The sequence below is a fragment of the Leptodactylus fuscus genome, chromosome 11 (assembly GCF_031893055.1).
Source record: "Leptodactylus fuscus isolate aLepFus1 chromosome 11, aLepFus1.hap2, whole genome shotgun sequence".
Lineage (NCBI taxonomy): Eukaryota > Metazoa > Chordata > Amphibia > Anura > Leptodactylidae > Leptodactylus > Leptodactylus fuscus.
Genome location: NC_134275.1, coordinates 49,874,223 through 49,892,089, shown reverse-complemented (window position 1 = coordinate 49,892,089; position 17,867 = coordinate 49,874,223). Strand labels below are relative to the sequence as shown.

At 46.1% G+C, this 17,867-nt stretch overlaps 1 protein-coding gene across 2 annotated transcripts in view; it reads left to right on the top strand.

Annotated features, from left to right (window-relative positions):
* DPF1 (double PHD fingers 1) overlaps positions 1-17,044 on the top strand; it is a 54,481-nt gene extending 37,437 nt beyond the window's left edge. For both annotated transcript variants that reach the window (XM_075260116.1, XM_075260115.1), the window contains exons 4-12: positions 3,912-4,039; positions 4,433-4,522; positions 6,539-6,617; positions 6,709-6,840; positions 11,337-11,387; positions 14,305-14,424; positions 15,675-15,787; positions 16,601-16,682; positions 16,929-17,044. In XM_075260116.1, the coding sequence (XP_075116217.1) occupies positions 3,912-4,039; positions 4,433-4,522; positions 6,539-6,617; positions 6,709-6,840; positions 11,337-11,387; positions 14,305-14,424; positions 15,675-15,787; positions 16,601-16,682; positions 16,929-16,999 (866 nt within the window). In that variant the 3' untranslated portion in view covers positions 17,000-17,044. The remainder of the gene's footprint in view (positions 1-3,911; positions 4,040-4,432; positions 4,523-6,538; positions 6,618-6,708; positions 6,841-11,336; positions 11,388-14,304; positions 14,425-15,674; positions 15,788-16,600; positions 16,683-16,928) is intronic.
* The last annotated feature ends 823 nt before the right edge of the window (positions 17,045-17,867 follow it).

Below are 17,867 nucleotides of genomic sequence, written 5' to 3'. Positions count from 1 at the left end.
TATAGTATCCGGGTCATTGATCTGTGGGATCTGTTACTAAGGACCTGTTGTATGGCCAGTATAGTATCAGGGTCATTAATCTGTGGGATCCGTTACTAAGGACCTGTTGTGTGGCCTGTACAGTATAATGGTCATTGATCTGTGGGATCTGTTACTAAGGACCTGTTGTGTGGCCTGTACAGTATAATGGTCATTGATCTGTGGGATCTGTTACTAAGGACCTGTTGTGTGGCCTGTACAGTATAATGGTCATTAATCTGTGGGATCCGTTACTAAGGACCTGTTGTGTGGCCTGTACAGTATAATGGTCATTGATCTGTGGGATCTGTTACTAAGGACCTGTTGTGTGGCCTGTACAGTATAATGGTCATTAATCTGTGGGATCCGTTACTAAGGACCTGTTGTGTGGCCTGTACAGTATAATGGTCATTGATCTGTGGGATCTGTTACTAAGGACCTGTTGTGTGGCCTGTACAGTATAATGGTCATTAATCTGTGGGATCCGTTACTAAGGACCTGTTGTGTGGCCTGTACAGTATAATGGTCATTGATCTGTGGGATCTGTTACTAAGGACCTGTTGTGTGGCCTGTACAGTATAATGGTCATTGATCTGTGGGATCTGTTACTAAGGACCTGTTGTGTGGCCTGTACAGTATAATGGTCATTGATCTGTGGGATCTGTTACTAAGGACCTGTTGTGTGGCCTGTACAGTATAATGGTCATTAATCTGTGGGATCCGTTACTAAGGACCTGTTGTGTGGCCTGTACAGTATAATGGTCATTGATCTGTGGGATCTGTTACTAAGGACCTGTTGTATGGCCAGTATAGTGTCCGAGTCATTAATCTGTGGGATCCGTTACTGAGGACCTGTTGTATGGCCAGTATAGTATCGGGGTCATTGATCTGTGGGATCTGTTACTAAGGACCTGTTGTATGGCCAGAACCTCATTCACATGTATTGGTAAAAAATTTCTCTGGTTTTGCCATAAAAAATAAAACAGAATTATAAATATTCTGCTGCTCATTTTTGTAAAAAATCTGGTGGATTAGTCGCTTGTCAGTAAAATATTGCAAATTTCCTGCAGATCTGCGGCGCCTCGAACTGCACATCCAGGGTGAATATCTGAGTGTTAGTGACGGATTCGTCCTCTGGCCCAGAAAAGCTTCAAGTTCTCTAAGGCCTTGGGCTGTATTCACACAGCCGTGTCCACAATTCAGTCCGTGTGTTCCCAATCTGTTGTTTTTTGTCGGCCATTTTGCATCCATTCTAACTAAATCATTTTAATCTGTCTTCTCACCTTTACCCGTCCCACCAATCCATTCTTAGCAGATGGTAACACCTCATGACATCCGGTAACTGATTGTTATTGGGTCCATGTGTCACATTTAGGAGATTTGTTACTAGATCAATGTTACCGAGTCATTGGAGTAAGATATCCGTGGACTAACCGTGTACTAGGACAGACGCCACAGAACCCCTAGATTGGGAGGTTGACCACACGCTCGGACTCTCCTCATCTGCAATGATCCTGATTTGTCGACTAATAAAGTCAATACAAAATAATAAAAGTGAGTCCCGGATCAGACTACACTGTTGTGTTTTGTAGTTTGTTACCATGGTGACCAATCATTCCGAAAAGGGGAAAACAATAGGACATTTTCTATTTAGGGCCGTTTTAGAAGCCTTGAGACATCGGGGTCTCGGTTATAGCAGCCTTGGTGATGTTTTCTGAGGTAGGTTTTATTCAAGGACACTATTAGTCGGTCGCCATTGTCTTCGTGTGTGTGTGTATATATATATAGATAGATAGATAGATAGATAGATACTAGCTATAACCCGCGACTTCGTCCGCTGTCCCCTCACCCTTGCGTGAACCACCTGCAGCTCGCCCCGTGGCCCCCCACGGCCCTTTCCTTGCGGCCGGCGCGGGCCCCTCCCACAGCATCGTGGGCCGGGACTCCACGGCCCCGATGCTGCACCTCCTCCCCCTTCCCCTACCCATGCCGCCGGCCCCCTTCCCCCCTTTAGAGATTAGAGTCACCTCCTACATCTACCCCTTCCCCCCACCACCACCTACCTGTGACCCAGGTTACCCTCCCCCCCTTTGCACATGTGCAATCTGGCCCCCCTCCCCCCTAAATACCTTCTGCCCTCTGGTGCCAAACTTTCACATTTATAATATTAATAGGATATATATATGTTATATACTGTACATTATATCTATATAATATCAATGATTGAAACTGATTATGAAAAAAGTTGACTTTGTCTTATTTTTGGTTGCTGACTTTTAATTCTTTTATATTTAATATAACCCAAGACATCACATCCAGAGGCCTTAAGTTTCCTCGATCTAAAGGGAAGGGCCTTGGAAGCCAAATTGGATTTCTGGTCATCACAATATTGCACAAAAAAATTCCCAAATGCTTTACAATGTCCTGCACTGAATGTCAGTAATGGGGAGAATGGGAGGATTAGTAAAGGGCTTGTCCAGTCTCAGATAAAATTTATGATATTGTTTATATTCTAAAAAGTTCTCCGTTTTCCTTTTATACTTTCTATTTGAAATGTTAAACACGACTGAAAGTCTATAGGTTACATATAGTCAGTCTATAGGCTACATGATGACAAAGGTGCCTACTAATAGCCTCTAATATCTGCAGGACTGGGGTGATATGCTGGTTTGGATGACACTAACCTATCTATCTGCAGGGCTGGGGTGATGTGCTGGTTCTGGTGACAGTAACCTATCTATCTGCAGGACTGGGGTGATATGCTGGTTCTGGTGACAGTAACCTATCTATCTGCAGGGCTGGGGTGATATGCTGGTTCTGGTGACAGTAACCTATCTATCTGTAGGACTGGGGTGATATGCTGGTTCTGATGACAGTAACCTATCTATCTGCAGGACTGGGGTGATATGCTGGATTCTGGTGACAGTAACCTATCTATCTGCAGGGCTGGGGTGATATGCTGGTTCTGGTGACAGTAACCTATCTATCTGCAGGACTGGGGTGATATGCTGGTTCTGGTGACAGTAACCTATCTATCTGTAGGACTGGGGTGATATGCTGGATTCTGGTGACAGTAACCTATCTATCTGCAGGGCTGAGGTGATATGCTGGTTCTGGTGAGAGTAACCTATCTATCTGCAGGGCTGGGGTGATATGCTGGTTCTGGTGACAGTAACCTATCTATCTGCAGGGCTGGGGTGATATGCTGGTTCTGGTGACAGTAACCCATCTATCTGCAGAACTGAGGTGATATGCTGGTTCTGGTGACAGTAACCTATCTATCTGCAGGGCTGGGGTGATATGCTGGTTCTGGTGACAGTAACCCATCTATCTGCAGAATTGAGGTTATATGCTGGTTCTGGTGACAGTAACCCATCTATCTGCAGAACTGAGGTGATATGCTGGTTCTGGTGACTCCCTTTAAGTGATTTTGTTATTAGCGCCATCTCAGCGCCTTGTCATATATGGTCTTGTGTAGGTTCCCGTTGGTTACAGACATGCCAGTTCTATTATATATGAATCTATAGGGCAGGATGGACCTGAGATCTATACATGAGCAGACTGATGTGTAATGTGAATGGATTTTGTCCGTTATTGGGTTTCCTCCAGAGTCTTCCTCCCATTACCGATCTCTTACTCGCCGTTACCGTTTTGGTTTTCTTATATTGGGCAGTCACTAAACTTCCCTCATACGTTGTTGCTGAACATCTGTTTGCTCTATGTAAACCTTGGGAGTTTCTGGAATACAATCGCCATCTTGTGTTTCTTGTTCCTTGGCTTTTGTTCTTGTGGGTTCCTCAGTTGTCTGTGACAAGGTTACCGCGAGTATAAATTTGTCTTCAGCTTTACCCCTAAACAGACTCAGACGTCTTAGCTTTGTTTTTGTGTCTTAGATTATGAGGTTCCTATGAAGAAGGAAAGCAGTTTACCGGAGGGCCCGGTCTTAGAAGCCTTATTGTGTGCCGAGACGGTGGACAAGAAGTTGGAACTCAAAGAAGAGGAGATAATAAGTGACTGTCAGGTGAGGCCGCCATGTTGGATAGCCATTGCCTAGACCTTGCTCTTCCATCATCATCATCGCCATTGTATCATAACGCCAGATGTTTGTTGTCCGCTGTGTAATGTCCATTTATTAATCCATCCACAGAACTATTGACATGGAATCTCCTTCCTCTCTTTTATCATCCCCAATAATGGTCATCGCTTTGTTTACTAAATGTCAATCATTGACCTCTAGAAATATGGAAGTATCTATTCCAGACTGAATGTGGTTTTCTAGTATTCGGCATCTAAACTCTCCTCAATCTTGGTTCTTTTTCCATCCACTTGTCCAACACCAATCTTTCTCCATCTATGGACATGTACAGTGAATTGTAGGGGAGGGAAATTTTAAGTTTGGTTCCCATGTTTCCAGAAGACACAGGTGGGAGATCTCCCACATGAACTGGAAGGTGACGATCTGGAAGATGACACTCCAAAGCGCAAGAACAGAGCAAAAGGAAAGGTAAGATGGCGGAAATGGGGGGATAGAGATTGCAGATACTTTATTCAATTGATGTGTCATTAAGAATCCTGTAAGAAAGAGTTAAGTGAATTGTATGAGGTTAAGAGAATCTTGTATGTTGGACAATCCATTGGCATCTGGACTCCGAGACCACAGAAGACTTCTTTACTGTGTCACCAATAAAGCCTTGGGTTATACTCTATGGCATCCTATTGGAATTAGTGGAGGATCCCAATGTATTAGTAGTCTTCAGCTAGAGCCCCTCCCCCCCCCTTCCCCGCGAGGGCCATGAGTAGCAGGACAACTGCCTACAGGTCTTGGCTATGTCTATAGTGTTGATGTCCGGACTTATCTTGGCTTTCAGGAATACATTAAAAATGTCATAAACTGGAGATAGTGAGATGACTCTGCTAAGCCTGTCCCAGGGTATACAGCAAAGCTGAGAAGGGATCTGCAGAGAGCCGGAGGTTTGGGCTGACTGTGTATTCTCCAGGAACATACAAAAATAAAAATAAAAAATTGTTTTAACATTTTTATACATTATTGGTTGTAATAGATGTGTGTACAAGGGTTTATGAGGGGTTATTGGTGCACAGCCCTGGTGTAGTAGACCAAACCCAGCTCTCGGTGCTCAGGAGTTATTGGTGCACAGCCCTGGTGTAGTAGATCAGACCCTGCTCTTGGTGCTCGGGGGTTATTGGTGCATGACCCTGGTGTAGTAGATCCGACCCAGATCTCGGGGGTTATTGGTGCATAGCCCTGGGATAGTAGATCAGACCCTGCTCTTGGTGCTCGGGAGTAATTGGTGCACAGCCCTGTGGTAGTAGATCAGACCCTGCTCTCAGTTCTCAGGGGTTATTGGTGCACGGCCCCGGGATAGTAGATCAGACCCTGCTCCCAGTGCTCGGGGGTTATTGGTGCACAGACCTGAGATAGTAGATCAGACCCTGCTCCCAGTGCTCGGGGGTTATTGGTGCACAGCCCTGGAGATAGTAGATCAGACCCTGCTCCCAGTGCTCGGGGGTTATTGGTGCACAGCCCTGGGATAGTAGATCAGACCCTGCTCCCAGTGCTCGGGGGTTATTGGTGCCCAGCCCTGGGGTAGTAGATCAGACCCTGCTCCCAGTGCTTGGGGGTTATTGGTGCACAGCCCTGGTGTAGTAGATCAGACCCTGCTCCCAGTGCTCGGGGGTTATTGGTGCACAGCCTTGGGGTAGTAGATCAGACCCTGCTCCCAGTGTTCGGGGGTTATTGGTGCACAGCCCTGGTGTAGTAGATCAGACCCTGCTCCCAGTGCTCGGGGGTTATTGGTGCACAGCCCTGGTGTAGTAGATCAGACCCTGCTCCCAGTGCTCGGGGGTTATTGGTGCACAGCCTTGGGGTAGTAGATCAGACCCTGCTCCCAGTGTTCGGGGGTTATTGGTGCACAGCCCTGGGATAGTAGATCAGACCCTGCTCCCAGTGCTCGGGGGTTATTGGTGCCCAGCCCTGGGGTAGTAGATCAGACCCTGCTCCCAGTGCTCGGGGGTTATTGGTACACAGACCTGAGATAGTAGATCAGACCCTGCTCCCAGTGCTTGGGGGTTATTGGTGCACAGCCCTGGGGTAGTAGATCAGACCCGGCTCCCAGTGTTCGGGGGTTATTGGTGCACAGCCCTGGTGTAGTAGATCAGACCCTGCTTTCGGTGCTCGGGGGTTATTGGTGCACCTATAGGCACAATTCTGGGGATTGAAACAATGTAATACTATTGTAAAACGACTACGTCTCTGAAGTGCACAAATATAACAGGATTCTTGGTTCATTATGAGTGGGAACCATTTTATATCCAGCCCTAGTTTTTTCCCACATTCTGTACATATATTTGAGTCGAGAAATTGTGATTTGTGAGAAACTTTTTTAGATTGGTGACATCTCCATATTTTAGAAGAGGTTATTTTAGTCTTGGTCCGGTCTCCATTGATTGAACAGACATTATGAAGATCGGAGGATCCGCTAATAGATATTTGTTTCCTTAGGCCTGTGGGATTGGGGGATTGAAAAAAAGACAGGATCCTTCCACCTTAGAAGATCGCGACAAGCCCTATGTCTGTGACAGTAAGTGTTACCTTAGTATTGTCCTGGCGGAGCGGCCTTGTCACTCACACGTTGCAGATTTACTTCATCATCTCCCACTTTATCTCTACAGTCTGCGGGAAGCGATATAAGAACCGGCCCGGCCTCAGCTACCATTACACCCACACCCACCTGGCCGAGGAAGAGGGGGAAGAGAATGCCGAGCGATATCTCATCCCCTTCCATAGGAAAAATAACCACAAACGTGAGTGCCATGGATGTCTCTCTGGATTCGGATACAGCTTCGATACGTCACACACTCCAGAGTCACTCATCTGACTACAGCCTCAGATGAACCCATCCACCCTATTATTGCCATAGCGCCCCCTAGAGTGGTTGTGGCATCGAGGACTCATTACTGCAAGGTTTGGAGGTTTTACAAACAGATTCAGTGGAAAAGCCCATAAAATACAGTCCTCGATGTTATGTGATGTCGCGTCTTCCACAGCCGGGTCCCATCTCCATCAGACTGTAAGCTCTTCTGCCACCTCTCAGTACCGTTTCGGCAGGAGTATAATTGATGGCGTCCATTGACCACCCTCCGGAGAGAGTCAATGCGACCCTGCACTTTTATGATGTTTATGACATGGCGGAGCCCCCATTGTAGGTCACTGCTCTAAGACTAAGGTTACATGCTGCAAATTTGATCCTGAAATTTCTATATATGACATAGAATGTGGAGTCAGATTGTAATGAGGTGGTTTCATCCTATACTTGGTTACATCCTCTATTATCCTCCAGAGCTGCAATCACAATGAGGCAGGATCCCGGGGAGATTCGGTTATTACAATATTCCGGAGCTTCTACCAGCAGTTTCCTTAAAACAGAAAATATCCAAATCAGCTTTTATTATATTCTCTGCTCAGACCCCAGAGTATAATGATCGGAGGCGCAGGGAGGGGTGACAAACCTAAAACCAGTAGTACTCACCTCTCCTGGGCTCCGGCAAGACTCCCTCCCCTGCTAACCCCAAGTCAGGGACTGCTGAGGCCTGTGATTGGGCCTCAGCAGGTCACATGGCATCATGACACATAGACACAGACATGACAACATCATGTGACCCATGTGACTGCTGAGGCCCAATCACAGGCCTTATGTCATTCAGAAGACCAGAAGAGAACAGGTAGCCTCGCCGGAGCCCAGGAGTGGTGAGTACCACAGCCGAGTCTGGTCCAGATGAAACCGCCGGGTGAAGCTCGTAAAACAACTTTCGAAAGGTTCTCCGAACACATACACCTACTGTAAAAGGGGCGTGGCCTAAATAATCACCACTAATTGTAATTGAGGTAAAATGCCGGATTAATCGCGATTTTGATGTACGTTGTAATTCGCAGTTTATCTCTCTGAGAGTCCTGACTTGTGTAACGCGGGGGACACTTGGCCTGTATTCACACGACGGTTTTGCAGTGGAGGGGCGGCTGATCTGTAATACATTACAGTGCATGACCTATATATTTCAACCTTAACCTATATATTCTGACAGTCCATGACAAAGGACCATCAAAATATCGCTCATGTGAGTAGGCCCCATTCACCGACATTGAAAATAATACGGCTGATTCTCACTGTTGTGTGACTATAGGGTTAATGTTTCAGACATCGTACTGCACCTTGTGGGCATCTGCGGTCCCCTATACAATTAGGCGTCTACTACAGCGATCATCTGACACTATCACCTCTGTGCATGAGTGCTGAACTGTAAAAGGGGGGAAGCAGACTGCCCCGACACCAGGAGCCTCTGACCGCGAGCACAGAAGGATCTGATAGGTGCATTTTACTACATCTGTTCCCACGAACACCCCCATGAAATCATTCCTTTCATCTTTAGGGGCCGCAGCTTTCCAGCCCAATCATTGTTTATCCAGAAAGAGCGCCATCCAGACAAGTGTGGCTGTGTCCGGTACTGCGGCTCATCCTATTTAAGGCAGGACCTTTCATCACCGCCACCAATTCTAACTACCTATTACTCCCCTGCCCCCACATGACAACAGCACAGACTTTTCTCTCGCCCCCCTCCATTCCTGAGTAGTCAGTGCAGTTAGTTTTGGTGCCCAATGTACTGACTAGACTCTGTGACTTAAAGGGGCTCTATCACTGGGAAAAGTCATTTTTATCTAATCACATGCTTGCATAGGCTTTAGAAAGGCTATTCCACACCTACCTTTAGTATGTAGATTGCCTCAGTGGTGTCTGAATAAGTCCGTTTTTATTCATATGCTAATGAGCCTCCAGCCTGCTCAGGAAGTTCCCAGCAACCTCCTCTCTCCCATTATCTTCTATGTGAGTGAAGCAAACAGGAAGCGAGTCATCAGGCAGCAGCAGCAGCCTCCCATAGAAAACAGCAGAGAGAGGTGTGCACCATCTATCATGCACCATTCTAATTAGCATATGAATATAAACGGACTTATTCAGAAACCACTGAGGCAATCTACATACAAAAGGTAGGTGTGGAATAGACTTTCTAAGGGCTATGCAAAGGTGTGATTAGTTAAAAATGACTTTTCCTAGTGATAGAGCCCCTTTAATCCTCGGCTGTAGAAGTTTCTATATTATTTCGGGGCTGGTTCAGGTTTTCCAAAAGTGTAGATCCTTCCATCCCCCCTTTCTATAGACATATCTATAGTGGTTACGTATAGACAGGCTGTTCTCTGCGTCTGATTCCCCGATTGTAGAAGTTTCCGTAGCATTTCGCGGATGTTTCCGGCAGATTCTTCCATCCCCCATTTCTATAGACATATCTATAGTGGTGTTGTATAGGCAGACTGTTCTTTCATCTGATTCCTCGGCTGTAGAAGTTTCTGGGGTATTTCGCGGATGTTTCCGGCAGATTCTTCCATCTCCCCCATTTCTATAGACATATCTATAATGGTTACGTATAGACAGGCTGTTCTCTGCATCTGATTCCTCGGCTGTAGAAGTTTCCGTAGTATTTCGCGGATGTTTCTGGCAGATTCTTCCATTTTCCCCCCATGTCTATAGAAATATCTATAATAGTTACGTATAGACAGGCTTTTCTCTGCATCTGATTCCTCGGCTGTAGAAGTTTCTGTAGCATTTCGCGGATGTTTCTGGCAGATTCTTCCATCCCCCTTTCTATAGACATATCTATAGTGGTTATGTATAGACAGGCTGTTCTCTGCGTCTGATTCCTCGGCTGTAGAAGTTTCCGTAGCATTTCGCGGATGTTTTCAGCAGATTCTTCCATTCCCCCCCATTTCTATAGACCTATCTATAGTGGTGTTGTATAGGCAGACTGTTCTTTCGTCTGATTCCTCGGCCGTAGAAGTTTCCGTAGTATTTCGCGGATGTTGCTGGCAGATTCTTCCATCCCCCATTTCTATAGACATATCTATAGTGGTGTTGTATAGGCAGACTGTTCTTTCGTCTGATTCCTCGGCTGTAGAAGTTTCCGTAGTATTTTGCAGATGTTTCTGGCAGATTCTTCCATCCCCCCCCATTTCTATAGACATATCTATAGTGGTTATGTATAGACAAGCTGTTCTCTGCATCAGATTCCACGGCTGTAGAAGTTTCCGTAGTATTTCGCGGATGTTTCCGGCAGATTCTTCCATCCTCCATTTCTATAGACATATCTATAGTGGTTACGTATAGACAGGCTGTTCTCTGCATCTGATTCTCTGGCTGTAGAAGTTTCCGTAGTATTTCGCGGATGTTTCAGGCAAATTCTTCCATCCCCCCCACCTTCATTTCTATAGACATATCTATAGTGGTAACGTATAGACAACCTATTCGTTCCGTCTGATTCCCCGGCTGTAGGAGTTTCCTTAGTATTTTGCAGATGTTTCCGGAAGATTCTTCCACCCCCCCTTCCATTTCTATAGACATGTCTATAATGGTTACGTATAGACAGGCTGTTCTCTGCGTCTGATTCCTCGGCTGTAGAAGTTTCCGTAGCATTTCGTGGATGTCTCCGGCACATTCTTCCATCCCCCTTTTCTATAGACCTATCTATAGTGGTTACGTATAGACAGGCTGTTCGTTCCATCTGATTCCCCGGCTGTAGAAGTTTCCAGAGTATTTCGTGGATGTTTCTGGCAGATTCTTCCATCCCCCCCCCATTTCTATAGACATATCTATAATGGTTACGTATAGACAGGCTGTTCTCTGCCTCTGATTCCTCGGCTGTAGAAGTTTCCGTAGCATTTCACGGATGTTTCCGGCAGATTCTTCCATCCCCCTTTTCTATAGACATATCTATAGTGATTACGTATAGACAGGCTGTTCTCTGCATCTGATTCCCTGATTGTAGAAGTTTCCGTAGTACTTTGCGGATGTTGCCGGCAGATTCTTCCATCCCCCATTTCTATAGACATATCTATAGTGGTGTTGTATAGGCAGACTGTTCTTTTGTCTGATTCCTCGGCTGTAGAAGTTTCCGTAGCATTTCGCGGATGTTTCCGGCAGATTCTTCCATCCCCCATTTCTATGTCTGTTTCTCTAATTGAAACAATAAATCAGTCAGAGATATATTAAATCCATGCTGCATGTTTTTGGCGGTCCCTCGGATGCAGACAGTTGCTATGGAAACAGAGGAGTGACAGGGGTAGGTTATCAGTTTGGGTGATGGTAGGCTCCCCTCCTCCTCGCTTCCCTAAAATAATCTTACCACCCACTTAACCCCTTGTGTGCCGCTGCCTGGGATTTCCGTTCCTTCTCATTCCGACCTTTCTTCCTTCTTAGATTTCTACAAGGAGCTGAACTGGGTCCCGGAGATGCAGCCGCGACATACAGGTGAGCCCGGCCTGACCCATCCGAGGGCCCGACCCAAGCCTCCGACTCTTTGACTTTACACCCAATGTATTTGGGAACTTTCCTAAATCTTCTGAGATTGTTTTCATCCAATAATCTGGATCCAAGTAGATTGTACTGCGGGAATTCCTAATAATATCCGGCGAACAACTGGGCGCCCCCTCCCTCCCGATCCCTGGGTGACAGTCCTGGGGCCACATGAGGCCCACACCCTTGTTACAGGATTCTCATTCCCTTCAGTATCTGCAGATGATCCACAAGGATCCGGAGTAGAAGTAAATAAAAAGTCGATCACTTTGGACCATTTTCGAAACATCAAAAAAGAAACATTAGATGCCCATCAATGAATAATTGAGTTGTGGGCTCCTCTGACTTATCTGCCCTCTAGTCACCAGCGAGCGCCTATCCACCCCATAATAGAGAGGCCGTGACAATAACCAGGGATATTGGGGGGAGGGGGGGGGGATAAAGGACATTTCTTCCGTCCCCCATTCCAGGCCTGAAATTCAGTTTTGCCTTGAAATGACCTGAGCGGTCCTGAGGGGACAGAAAGTCTCACGGGAATCTCAGGCCCTTCCTGGCCTCGCCCCTTTAGGGTAATTTGGGTCCGAGGAAGTTTCATTGGACGTTAAAAAAATTTAAATAAAGAGTTAAAAAAAACAGATGACCCCGTGGCCATTAAAGGGGTCAGTTAGGTCCGGAAAGCCTCCGAAATCCGCTGAACAATAACCCGTCTTGGGTAACTGTCGGCTCCGTCACCTTGTCATCTCTTTAACCCCTTACATGCAGCGAGCACAGAATCTAAGATACTAACGATTGGGGAGGGGGTCCCTCTGTCAGCCCCTCTGCTCTTGTGGGGTATCCAGGAGTTCTCATGGCAACCTAGAGACCTAACATTGGCCGGCTAGTTTACCAGCTACGACAGCCTGTGAGGCCCAACCCAGGAGCGGCGTGACAAGATGGCAGCCGGTGTAACATTGACCTGTATCACACTGCGGCACATTATGTGAGTGATAAAACCCCAAAGTCGGACTCCAAGAAAAAGTGAAAAAAAAAAAATTATTTAAAAATGTCTAAAAATATTTAATTTTTTTTAAGAAAAGGAAAAACCTTCAAAATAAATTAAAATAGCTTTATTGTTGTCGTGGGGTCTGAGGCGACCGGAAGTGTAAAATTGTAATAATAAAGACAATGAAATGTGTCGAAAACACAAAGAAACGGAAACAATCGGTGGCCTTCAAGGGAGGCAGGAAAAATACTCAAAAATAGAAAAACCTAAAAACTGCCAGAATCGGATGGACCCACAAAAGTCATTTATAGGGCTCGGAGAGGTGCAGAGAAATTGTACAGCGCTGAGGAATATGGCGGCGCCATATAAATAAAGTGTATTATTACGGGAATAGAAACTGAGCAGAACCCACGAATTGCAGAGTTTTTTGCCACCCCCCCCAAAAAAAAATGAAAAAAAAAAATTCTGAAAGCAAATCAGTAAATTATTTATACCCCAAAATGTAAATCATCGCACAAAAAAACAAGCCCCGGTACAGCGACATAGAAAAGTAATGGGAGGAGTCAAATAAGAAGAAGGCGGCAGCTCCTTAAAGGGGTTGTGCAGAATTGTTCAACATGGTGGCTTTCTTCTTCTCAGGAAGTGACATCACGTGTCTTGGTCACGTGACCTTGCTAAAACTAAGTCCTATTCATTTTAATGGGACTGAACTACAGCACTGTAGTGAGAAGAAGAAACGGCCATGTTTAATAATCCCTTTAAGGCTTATAATACAGGACCTTTAAGCAGTTGGTGCCAAGAAATTCATCAAGTGCTCTGCGGGCGGGGCCAGACTTGCATATAGACAGCTAAAGGGGCCTTGTTGGGTGGCTGCATATTATACCCCTTCCCTCTCTCTCTGCCCCTTACCCCTATTTTATATGTTATATTATACCCCTTGCCTCTCTCTCTGCCCCTTACCCCCATTCTATATGTTATATTATACCCTCTACCTCTCTCTCTGCCCCTTACCCCTATTTTATATGTTATATTATACCCCTTCCCTCTCTCTCTGCCCCTTACGCCCGTTCTATATGTTATATTATACCCTCTACCTCTCTTTCTGCCCCTTACCCCTCTTTGTCTTCTATGCTATACAGGCCCTTATGGTTTTAGCGTCCCAAATCTCCCTGTTGTAAAGAAATTATTTTTCTACTTACCTAGAGATAGTTGAAGAGACTCCTCGGACCCCTCTCTGGTGCTCCCGGCGCCCCCAACCTCACTGTATACGTGCCTGAGGTTTAGCGCATGCGCACTGATACTAAGGCCTACCCCTTGGGCTTTATTGTACAACTGCCCCGGTGGGGGGAGGAGGGAGTCACAGCCCGTGGCAGAGTATAAAGCTTTTATATTTTTAATGTGGTCGCAGATTGCGTTATAACAGGGCGATTTGGGCCACTAAACCCGCGACCCATAAGGACCTGTAGGCAGTTCAGTGTCCCAAATCGACAGATTCACTGTAAAAAATTGCAATTTTTTTTTTTTTGTGTGCGTTTGAACATTGTGAATTGTACAACATAGAAGTAGACCTAAGAAATCTGGGGATATATAAAGTCTGGGTGAGAAACAGATGATCGAATTCAGTGGCCGCAACAGTCACAGGTATCAGTGGTGACCGCAACTCCCGGAACCAGGCCAGACATAACACAAGCCATAGGGGATCTGTATATATACATATATATGGTGTGGTGTGTATACGGGTGTATATATGGTGTGGTGTGTATACGGGTATATATATATGGTGTGGTGTGAATAGTCCTGCAGAGACACTAAAGGTATATATGAAACCTTGGAATCCGGAAGCAAATGTTATACAAGCAGTAAAGCAATCCTCTCTTTGGTGTATTGCAGTAAAGAAAGCTCCTGATGGCTCGGTCATTGCCAATGGTTATTGCGACTTCTGTCTAGGAGGGGCCAAGAAGACGGGGTGTCCAGAGGACCTGATCTCCTGCGCTGACTGCGGCCGTTCCGGTAAGATGAAGGCTTGAGGGATCTTCTGTCTATTGGGTTGGGTGGACTCTCTGGTTCTGGACTTCTTCCCTGGCGGTTCTGGTCCATGTTGGTGGTGTCACCTATAGATCACCTTCTCAGCCGTTTCTCCAAGGTGTTCTGCTGACTTGGACATAAGATATATAGATGTCTTACATGAGGTTATGGACGTAAAGTCATAGAATAAAACTGACAATTAAGATCCTAAACGTGAACATCGTAGAAATGAAACACCAAGCTTTGAATTGTGCTCATTGGTGCAGGAGGATTCGCCCTCATAGACCTTCACACATCCTACAAGGCAGCCCACCTCACCCTTGTTCATGTAGAGCCCCATCTTCTATCTTCTCGCGGCCTTTTCCTTCTGTGGTCCTCTCCAGCGCCCCACCAGAGGCACAACCAACATTGGGATAGAAGACTCATCCTCTCTACACCAAGACAAGGACCAAGAGGTTTCTCTACACCAAGATGAGGTCTAAGAGGCTTCTCTACACCAAGATGAGGTCCAAGAGGTTTCTGTACACCAAGACGAAGTCCAAGAGGTTTCTCTACACCAACACAAGGTCCAAGAGGTTTCTCTACACCAAGACAAGGTCCAAGAGGCTTCTCTACACCAAGACGAGGTTCAAGAGGCTTCTCTACACCAAGATGAGGTCCAAGAGGTGTCTCTACAACAAGATGAGGTCCCTTTATCTCTGCTGCCAAAACTCCTAACCCCCTCTTGGCCATGCCCCCCATAAAGGGTTGGTCCCCTATGGTCATCCTCACGTTCCAATCCATTGTAGAGCCTTCATGACATTGACCTCCTGACTTGCCCTGATAGGTTCTTCACCGTTCCCTTTCCTTTTGCTCTGCTATTAGAGCTTTTTCTTTGTGTCATCACATGACTGAGAGACTGTCTTATCTGAATAGAGACTTACTAGTAGAGCGGAGCAGGATGTACGGCAAGAGCCAAGGGAACCTCCTCCACCATTATACGTCCAGCCTGCATCGGTGACGCCACTTATATCGTAAGCAGGGCTGGATCTGGTTGGGCCTCTGCCCAGACGGTGAGACTATTCTCGCCAGTGTGTTTCAGGGATCTGGTGGGATCTGTTTTATCTTTTCTGCAGCTATTCAGGTCAATCAAGTCAAAACGGATCCCAAGAGGTCAATTCTTGACAATATAAAACATCTATGAGACTGTGCACCTGTATGACCCGCACCTATACTGTGGTTGTCTCTTCCTTTAGGTCACCCCTCGTGTCTACAGTTCACCGTCAATATGACAGCGGCTGTCCGGACTTATCGCTGGCAATGCATTGAGTGCAAGTCCTGTATACTCTGCGGAACGTCAGAGAACGATGTGAGTGCTTGGAATATCCCCCTGACATATACGCTGTATATACAGTATATAGGGTGTCTGCTTCTGTGTATATATAGGGGTGTATAGGGGAGACGCTCGTTTTCTGCTCACACATTGTATATACAGTATATAGAGTATCCGCTCCTGTGTGTGTATAGGGGAAATGCTCGTTTTCTGCTCACACATTATATATACAGTATATAAAGTATCCGCTCCTGTGTGTATATAGGGGTGTATAGGGGAGATGCTCGTCTTCTGCTCACACATTGTATGTACATCCATGACATATGTATATACAGTATGCAGAGTATCCACTCCTGTGTATATATAAGGGAGATGCTCGTTTTCTGCTCACAGATTGTATATTCAGTCTATAGGGTGTCTGCTCCTCAGTATATAGCGATGTAGAGGGGACCCTCTTCTCTTCCGCTCACTCATTGTATATACAGTATATAGAGTATCCGCTCCTGTGTGTATATGGGGGGAGATGTATGTCTTCTGCTCACACATTGTATATACAGCCATGACATATGTATATACAATATATAGGGTATCTGCTCCTGTCTGTATATGGGGGGGGGAGATGCACCTCTTCTGCTCACACATTGTATATACAGCCATGACATATGTATATACAGTATATAGAGTATCCGCTCCTGTGTGTATATAGGGGAGACGCTCGTTTTCTGCTCACACATTGTATATACAGTATATGGAGTATCCGCTCCTGTGTGTATATAGGGGTGTATAGGGGAGACGCTGGTCATGTTGTATTTTTTTCGGATGTTGCCATTAACCCTTCTCTTCTCACAGGACCAGCTGCTGTTCTGTGATGACTGTGACCGAGGTTACCACATGTATTGTCTGAGCCCCCCCATGCTGGAGCCCCCTGAAGGTGAGTCTATAGGCCCCTGCACATACTGGAGTTTTCCATAGCAATCCTAGCTCTGCTTTGTAGTCGGGATCTCCCCCATAGGCCGCCTCGCCCCTGTGTATTGTCATGTCCTGCTGCACATGTTTGTAGACTATGTAATCCCAGGGTGATCGGATGATCCAAGTGGGGGCGCCAGACCCCAATTGATTTATAGTGGGATCCATTGGGGGTCTGATCTATCTGACTAACAGGCTTTTGGCTTTGCAGGTAGTTGGAGTTGTCATTTGTGCCTGAGACAACTGAAGGAGAAAGCCTCGGCCTACATCACGTTGACCTAAAGCCATTGGCCCCCGGAGGACACAGATTTCGGATCCCCTCAGCCTGCTCTTTCCCACAATCCTCTGCTTCTCTCAGCACTTCGGCCCTGAGCAGTGTAAAGTCGTCTTCTTGGTTCGCTGTGTATTAATACGATTCTGCTCCCGTTTTTTTCTCTGCTCCTGGTCCGACCTCTCCTGACCTTGAGCCATCTGACGTCCTGACTCTACGACCTGGAGCAGATCCTGAGGTTTTTTGCTTTTCTATGTGATTTTCGGGTGACCTTTTCACACCCGCAGTTTGTTCCCGATTACCATTGTCAGGGCGGTAAATTCCTTTAATTCGGCACAATCCGGGAATTCCTCCATATACAGGATGTTACTTGCTAGTATTATGGGAGTCCATCAGTCGGGGTGCAGAAAAGGCTGTCCTGATAGGTCGGCCCGGCAGATACATGGGGTGACGTATGTGTAAATATATATATATATATATATATATATATATATATATATATATATATATATATACACGTCGGCATCAAATTCACAATTTATATATGAAGTCAGTGCAAGCCGTCGTGGTGGGATTTGCCGCCATGTTATATGTGAGCTGTGACTAAATACTGTACTCCATAGGGGTCGTCCTAATTGTTGGCCCTCCCACCTCACATGGACCCAGCAGGTGGCGCTGCCGCAGCTCCAGGTGGGTGCGTAGTTCTCCAGCCCATTCATGGCTGACATACCCTCTGCCTTGGCACTTTGTACTGAACCATAGTCTATGTGAGAGATACTAAATATGTCTCTCCTAAAGGTAGCCCTAATCCACAGGACACAGAGGGTGGTGCCTAATACTAACCGCCACTCATGGGATATAGTATTTGGCCACTACTTG